Below are 8,867 nucleotides of genomic sequence, written 5' to 3' on the forward strand. Positions count from 1 at the left end.
AATCTGAAACAAAAGCAGAAATAGCTGGAGAAGCTCAGCAGTTCTGGCAGCATTTGTAGACAAAAAGCTAAGTTCACGTGGAGTTAACAGACCCTTCTTCAGAACATCTGGAAAACATCCATTCTGAAGAGTCACTGGGCTCAAAATGTGAACTCAGCTTTCTCTCCACAAATGCTGTCAAAGCTGCTGAGTTTCTCCAACTATTGCTGGTTTTGTTCCAAGGGCAGATAGATTGGGGATAATTTCCATACATTGATTAGATCGTTAACTGTTGTGGTGACACAAAGAGCAGTGGGGCTAGAGAATCGGAGTTCTTTCCCAAGTGGATTGTAACATTAAAACAATGCAAAATAAAATAGAAATGATCCAGGAATGTAAGTGCATGCCATCACATAAAGTAGTATAACAAACTCAATTGAACTAAATTAATGACACTCATTCTGTTTAGCAAATGATTGACCAGGATCACATCATTGGTGGTGAGTAATGAACTTGGTTATCGGCTCTCTCGCCTTTCCCTGCCAAACACATTCTCTAATGCATTGCCCATCGTCGATAATTTCCACAGTTATCTATCCACCACCCCTGTTTCATCTATTGGCCCCTGACCTGTTCAGCTTGTCGAAGTTGTATTTCCAGAGCCCTCTGCATCTCCTCATGCTGCTGCTTTCTTCGCTGTTCTTCTTCCTTTAGCAGTGTTTCTGCCTGGCGCTGGGCCTGGGAAGGAGGAAGGAAAAATATCAAACTGTTTAGTACAATACAATAGCTTACATTATTGAAGCTTTTTTTTCATTTTGAACTCATGCTTATCACATGGCACTAGTATTCCTAATACAGCCATGTCTTGGCCAATGTGATAGTGTTTAGGGTTAGGATTAATTTTCAGAGGTTCTACAGTTCCACCTCTACCCATGGGTTAGGATCAGGCTTAGAGACGCTAAAGGAGGAAGAAAGAATGGATTAGACAAAAGAGATTGGTGGAGTTGGGGATAATGTGAGGGTTGTTGTATGTTGCAACGGGACATTGACAGGATGCAGAACTGGGCTGATAAGTGTCAGATGGAAAAGCGTGAAGTCATTCACTTTGGAAGGTCAAATTTAAATGCAGAATACAGGGTTAAAGGCAGGATTCTTGGGCAGTGTGGAGTGTTATGGACCAGGCCAGACTCTTCAAAACATTTCAAGAAGGTAGCCCAGACACTAACGTTGTTAGTTGCTTTAAGCAGGTGTAAAGTGGGTATTCCAGGGAGAATCAGCTGGTCAAACCACTTAGTTTGAAATAAAACAGAATTTATTTACAAGATTAGTGAATGAAACACAAACAATAGAGAACAGAACACAAAATAACTTAACCTCTCCGAAAACAGAGCACATCATCCCAACTTAATGATACTGTTCCAAATACTTCCATAAGCATCCCATGGCACAAAAGGTAAAATCAAACACAGGGTCTGACAGGAGAGAAGTCAGAGAGAGAAAGTATCAGCCTGGACCTGCTTCTGGGTCCAGTAGCTTTTCCGTAACTGCTTAGAAAAAACCAAACCAGAGAAAAGCTGAGCTGGGAGAACTGGCTACTCTCCTTTCATTGTACAAGTGTTTTTTTTTTAAGCTTGAAAGCCTCTGCCTGAGGCAGTCTCTGTTAACTGTTATTAAATTGACCCTAAAACCCTTCAACTCCCAGACTTTGCGGAGTCTGTGTCGTTTATAACCTCCCTGAAAAAAAAACAAGGACACCATAACCTTGTTAAAGGAGCAGCTTTGTCACAGGAGGAACAGAGGGATCTTGGGGTCCACGTCCATAGGGTGCCACCCAGGTTGATAGGGTTGTTTAGAAGGCACATGGTGTGTTGGCTTTTATTAGCGGGGAATTGAGTTTAAGAGCCGCGAGTTTATGCTGCAGCTCATTAGAATCCTGGTTAGACCAGACTTGCAGTATTGTGTTCAGTTCTGGTCGCCTCATTATAGGAAAGATGTGGAAGCTTTAAAAAGGGTGCAGAGGAGATTTACCAGGATGCTGCCTGGACTGGAGGGCATGTCTTATAAAGAAAGGTTGAGAGCGCTAGGGTTTTTCCCATTGGAGCAAAGAGGGATGAGAGGTCACTTGATAGAGGTGTACAAGATGTTGAGAGGCATAGATAGAGTGAATAGTCAGATACTTTTTCCCAGGGTGGAAATGGCTATCATGAGGGGGCATAATTTTAAGGTGATTGGAAGAAGATTTAAGGGAGATGTGTGAGGTAGGTTGTTTACTCAGTGGTGGGTGCAAGGAATGCACTGCCAGCAGCGGTAATGGAGTCAGATACATTGGGGACATTTAAGCGACTCTTAGATCAGCACATCGAAGTTAGTACTATGAAGGTTATTTAGGTTAGTCTTATCTTAGAGTAGGGTGACAAGCCGGCGGGCCTGTACTGTGCTGTACTATTCTATGTTCTATTAGCTTATGGGCCTTAAGAGTCATTTTAGCCTTTAAACAAAATTGTTTTGTAGCTTTAATATTATGAAATGTTTGTTAGAAATGGGAGTTCACTGTGTTGAAACACTCTTTGGTCCAACCAGTCCATGTTTAAACGCATATCAGTTCTGCAATTGTGTGAATGGCTTTAATTGTATAACAGGTTCAAAGTGTTTTAACTGAAAAAAGCATTCATCACTTCCCCCTCTCATTACTCACCCACATCAATTTTCTCTCTAACCCTGAATTTTTCAGCGGTCTAACCTCATGAACCCCTTCAAGCACATTCATGTGTGAGATCTAATCAGGTTGTCCTTTCATGGAGATAGCAAAGCTGGGCCTAATCCATTGCTCATTTGTACAAACTTCCAGCAGGACTTCTTTGAGGAGGCTCTTAAACTGATGTTCCTTCCTCTAAACCTGGTATCTAGCGGCTATTTGTAGCACTTATCGGAAGATCAACTCATTCTGCACTGACCCGGTGAGTAAACTAGAAGTACCCTGGTCTCTACTCGTTGGATAATTTCACTGAGCCCATCTCAAAAAAAAAGCTACTTGGGCACCTCAAAATTGATATTTATTCTGAAAGCCCAAAGGAAGATGGCCAAAATATTCTCAATGAGGGCATGAAATGATACAGTAATGTTATCTTGGTGCCCATTCATTGATACAGTGTGATGATATACATTGTATCGTTCACTGTACCTGTAATGATGTTAGCTCATAGCTACAATACCACATGCAGAAGATATTATTTTTACCAGTTAAAGTCTTTAAAAAGACTTGAAAAGTCTTTCAAGGGCCTTACTGGGGCTTTCAGTTGAAAAATAATTGGAATAAATGCTGCCACTGATTCAGGTACTATTACAGGGAATTATAGGACAGGATTTTTTTGGATTGCATTTTTTCCCATCCCACCAGTTGAGGACTGAAGGGGATTCACAATCACATCAGTCCCACAGCCATGTAATACACTCTGGAATGTTAATGGGCTGAAATCAGGACTCATTGCATTAAACTTTATTAATAAGCATCTTACTGTGGTTTCATCTCACCACATACAGACGGAACAAGATAATGTGTTGCTGCATCACTTCCTGTGATGATATACACTATATCATTAGAATATTACACAGTTAAAATTAACCCTTCCCCATCTCTCTCTAGTCTCCCCAGAGTCCAATTCTGACCCATTCGACCACATCTCCCTCTAAGTCTCCAACTTCCGCCCCATTTCACAGCAACAACTGCTGCAGCCGGTTCACGAGTTTACCTGCTACTTAGGAGGAGATTCAAGATCTGATTCATGCCAACGGAACTGGCAGATGATTCCATTTCGGCAGAAGGATTATCGCCTGAATTCATCAATAGATTCAGAATCTGTGGCCTGTTCCAGTGTATAGATGACTGCTTCTGTATGCTAAGTATTACACATCTCACTGTATCATTTTCTATTTGGATTAGGTAGGACAGTGCTCATTGTGTCTATTCAACCATTTGTCCACAATAAACTTATTCTCGAATCTGAATGGTCTCTGCTGGGTGGAGCTCTGGTAGGTTGAATACTTTGCAATATTTGCAATGTTTCTCTTGCTGTATAATTTGCTAGTGAGACATTTAGAGATAACCTTTAATACGACACATCACTCCATATCTCTCATTCTAACCCATTGTACACTAATTATTAATACCTCTTTAAGTAGTTCTAGTTCCTGCAGTTTTCTTTCCTTCTCCTCTTGCAGCTGTTTGAGTCGCTGAAGTTCTTCCTCCTTTGCTGCTTTCTGTTTCTCTCGAAGTGCTCGCTGATCATGCCTTTTCTGTTTTAAATCCTTGTGCAAAGATTTCTTCCCCTCTGCCTGTAACCGGATTGCTGTCTGAATGGCTGAAGGCAAACATCAAAAAGGAAACAAAATGGCATTTAGACAGATCCTTAAAATTAAGAAAAAAAACCAGAGAAACCAGATCCCAGTCAGTGTCATACAGCCCGGAAACAGACCCTTTGGTCCAACCAGTCCATGCTGAACATAATCCCAAAATAAACTAGTCCCACCTACCTGTTCCGGGCCCATATCCCTCCAAACCTTTCCTATTCACGTACTTATCCAAACATTTTTTAAACGTTGTATTTGGGCCCGCATCTACCGCTTCCTCAGAAGCTCATTCCACACACGAACCATCCTTTAAGTAAAAAATTTGCCCCTCATGTCTTTTTTGAAATCTTTCCTCTCTCATCTTAAATATATGCCCCGTAGTCTTGAAATCCCTCATCCCAGAGAAGAGAAACCTACCATTAACTCAATCTATACCCCTCATGACTTTATAAACCTCTATAAAGTCACGTCCAATCTTTTCCCATTTTTTCCATTTTGTACACTATTGGCAGTAAGGGGATAATGCAACAGCTGAGTCAAATGCTGTCTTCAATGATGTTCACACATGACCTCTTGTTAATAATCAACATCAATGACAAATTAGAAACTTGGCCAAATCTGTCCTGCTTCCTGATATAGGAGACTGAATATAATGTTTCCCCAGATGTAAGTACAAGGTACTGAAAGGATGCTTGCATTATGGCAACCACACTGGAATTAGTGTTTTGAGAAAAGAAAAGAGGGATATGTTGTTAAATGTAGAGCTGAGAATTTAAAGTCCTTTCAGCTTTTGTTTTTGGAATTAAATGGTATCAGATAATACTGAATCTGTTCATCTACAGAGGGTTTCTGGTGACCATGTTCTGGGCTATTGATAACTGCTGGTAGCTCTTAACAAAGTTATTCAAATACAAGGTTTGCATTCTAAGGTATACTTACAAACGACTCATTTTAGATCAACCCTTTTACCTGTCGTCCACTCCTGTCGCTGCTTTGTGTCTGATGCACTCATCTCATAAGTTCTTGATGGCGTCTTGACGCAGAACATGCATCTCTTCCCATCTCGGTCTGATAAAATCTTAACAACAAATACATTAATGACAATAAATATTTGAACTACAAGCTGAAGCAGAATTTTCTATGAATTATGAAAACAGTTTAATTGATTTATTTTGTACAACTTGTGACCCACAGAACAATTGCAAATGACTCACTGGCGAATTGTGTTTACCTCCACACAACAGTTCCTGTCCAGAGTAATGCTGCCTTTCTTTTCTTTCCGGTCTTCACTCACATAGTAACAGAGGATACTTGGCTTGAGGATGAACCATCGCTCAGTCCAGTTGCGCCTCAGCTGGCCCTTCTTCCATAAGTAACCCTGGCATAGCACAAGAAAACAAATCAAAAATAATACCATTAATAACTTATGTTAGAACTATAAATAAAGGCATGGTAAATCAAATATACTAGGAGACAGAAAAGGATCCTGCTGACAAATTACATATTGGGTCAGCACAGTACTCATTGATTAGCACTGCTGCCTCACAATGCTAGGGACCCAGATTTGAATCCATCCTCCACACAGTGAGTGTGTGGAGTTTGCACATTCTCTCCGTATCTGCCTGCATTTTTTCTGGGTGGTCCCGGTTTCCACCCATAATTCAAAGACGTGCAGATTAGATGGATTAGCTATGCTAAATTGCCCAGTGTCCAGTGATGTGCATGCTCATTGGATTAGGAAATGCAGGGTTACCAGGATAGGTTAGGGAGGTGGTTCTGGGTGGGATGTTCTTCAGAGGGTCAGAATGGATTCCATGGGTTGAATGGCCTGCTTCCACACTCTAGGGATTCTATAATTCTATGAATTGACACTTATGAAAGCTCTTAAAATGATATATTCTACTGTTTAGACCAGCAGGGAAGAGGCATTAAGTGTTTAATTATGACTACTTAGCTTATAGTTTCTCTTATTAACCCTTTCTTAGGTTGGTTTCTTATGACAACCGAATCATTTTCAAATTTGAAAAACAATTGAATTTCAAACATAAAGGAATGAGACCTACCAGAGTGACAATTTCTTTAACATACAATCTACTAGCTTCCTTTGTTCTTCCTTAAGGGAAAAATATTCCAAGAAATCCCAGGTCCTGAGGGCCTAAATTCTACGTGTTTGGAAGAGATAGCTGTAGAGATCGTAGATGCTCTGACTGTCATTTTCCAAAATTCCCTAAAATCTGGAATGATCCCAGCAGAATGGAAGCTAACAAATGTGAAACCATTATTAAAGAAAGGAGGAAGAGGGTGAACTACAATGACATTGGTTATCAGGAAATTGCCAGAATTTCTTCTAGAATAAATCTTACTATTGCACTTTGAAAATCATTGTACAATCAAAACAAGTCAATATGGTTTTATGAGGTAAACCGTGCTTGACAAATGTATTCGCACTTGTCTGAGCATGTAACTAGTAGGTAGATAAAGGGAAACCAGCTCTTTGGAATTCTATCTCAAGAGTGCTCTGGAAGCCAAGTCATTGAGTATCAAATTTAAGACAGAGATCAATAGATTTCTGGATATTAACGAAGTCAAAAGAAATGGGATATTATCGTAAAATGGTATTAAGGAAGATGATCAGTCATGAACGAGAATGGCAGAACAGGCTCGTGGACTGATTGGCGTACTCCCAGGTTTCTAAGTAAATTAGTGAAGGTGAACTTTCTTAACAAAACATAAACAAATGTAAACTCCTGAAAATTCAATACTGAATACAACAGAACCCCTGGTAAAAACATGCATCTGGAGTAAAATTCCTTATAATTGTGTTGTGGAAGGGGTTGACCCTATAGTGAATATACTTTGAATATTAGCTTTTTATTTAAAATGTCATTACATATTTTATTTATGTTCTCACGTTCAAAACTGTGAAGGTTTGAATTAATTTTCAATTAGACTAAATGAACAATTTACTAACATTGTGTGTAGCATGGGGTACCTTGCTCGCAGGATAATAATAAAGTAATCTATTATTAGATCCAATTGCCTGTGCTCGTGATTTAAAGGTTGAGGTTCAGTAAGATTTATAATACAATTCAAAAAAGTGGTGCAGTGATTTTTTACAAGGTTAATCTTTAGCAGATTAAACTTGTAGCATGGGTTGGTACCTGGGATTTCGATGTTGTGGCCAATTTTGGAGACATGGATAGAGCAGGGACAGAAATGGTTATTGCAGGTTCCAGGATTTTGATGTTTCAGCAAGAACAGAGAAAATGGTAAAAATGGGGGGGGGGGGGGGGGGGGGGGAGATGTGGCATTGTTAGTCAAGGACAGTATTATGGTTACAGAAAGGACGTTTGCATGGGCTGAGATTAGAAACAAGAAAGGAGAGGTCACCCTACTGGGAGTTTTCTATAGGCCTCCAAATAGTTCCAGAGATGCACAAGATAGGACAGCAAAGATGATTTTCGATAGGAGCGAGAGTGACAGGGTGGTTGTTATGGGGTCTTTAACTTGTCAAATATTGACTGGGAATACAATAGTTCAAGTACTTTAGGTGGGTCAGTTTTTGTCCAATGTGTGCAGGAGGGTTTCCTGACATAGTACGTAGACAGTCCAATAAGGGGCGAGGCCACATTAGATTTGGTACTTGGTAACGAACCCAGCCAGGTGTTAGATTTGGAGGTAGGTGAGCACTTTGGTGATAGTGACCACAATTCGATTATGTTTATTTTAGTGATGAAACGGGATAGGTATATACCACAGGGCAAGAGTTATAGCTGGGGGAAAGGCAATTATGATCCGATTAGGCAAGATTTAGGATGTATAGGATTGGAAAGGAATGTGGCCGGGGATGGCCACAATTGGAATTTGGAGCTTATTCAAGGAACAGCTACTGCAGGTCCTTGACAAGTACGTACCGGTCAGGCAGGGAGGAAGTTGTCAAGTGCGGGAGCTGTAGTTCACTAAGGAAGTTAAATCTCATCAAGAGGAAGAAGGCGGCTTATATTAGGATGAGATGTGATGGTTCAGTTAGGGCGCTTGAGAGTTACAAGTTAGCCAGGAAAGACAGAGAGAGCGAAGAGCAGCCAGGAGGGGCTATGAGAAGTCACTGGCAGATCGGATCAAGGAAAACCCGGAGGCTTTCTATAGGTATATCAGGAATAAAAGAATGGCTAGAGTAAGATTAGGACCAATCGAGGATAGTAGTGGGAAGTTGTGCGTGGAGTCAGGGGAGGTAGGGGAAGCACTAAATGAATACTTCTCGTCAGTATTCACATTAGAAAAAGACAATGTTGTCGAGGAGAATATGGAGATACAGATGACTGGACTAGATAGGATTGAGGTTCATGAGGTGTTAGCAAATCTGGAAAGTGTGAAAATAGATAAGTTCTCTGGGCTGGATGGGATTTAGGCAAAAGTGAGGACTGCAGATGCTGGAGATAGAGTCGAGAGTGTGGTGCTGGAAAAGCACAGCAGATCAGGCAGCATCCGAGGAGCAGGAAAATCGACGCTTCGGGCAAAAACCCTACATCAGGAATGAGGCT

The 8,867-nt window shown here is 40.7% G+C and overlaps 1 protein-coding gene across 1 annotated transcript in view; it reads right to left on the minus strand.

Annotated features, from left to right (window-relative positions):
* Positions 1 to 8,867, minus strand: part of def6a (DEF6 guanine nucleotide exchange factor a) — a 151,966-nt gene that overhangs the window by 19,190 nt on the left and 123,909 nt on the right. The window contains exons 5-8 of the mRNA XM_043716901.1: positions 5,558 to 5,704; positions 5,296 to 5,404; positions 4,147 to 4,337; positions 610 to 717 (exon numbers count right to left, since the gene is read on the minus strand). Of these exons, the coding sequence (XP_043572836.1) occupies positions 610 to 717; positions 4,147 to 4,337; positions 5,296 to 5,404; positions 5,558 to 5,704 (555 nt within the window). The remainder of the gene's footprint in view (positions 1 to 609; positions 718 to 4,146; positions 4,338 to 5,295; positions 5,405 to 5,557; positions 5,705 to 8,867) is intronic.

This window comes from Chiloscyllium plagiosum, chromosome 26, assembly GCF_004010195.1.
Source record: "Chiloscyllium plagiosum isolate BGI_BamShark_2017 chromosome 26, ASM401019v2, whole genome shotgun sequence".
Lineage (NCBI taxonomy): Eukaryota > Metazoa > Chordata > Chondrichthyes > Orectolobiformes > Hemiscylliidae > Chiloscyllium > Chiloscyllium plagiosum.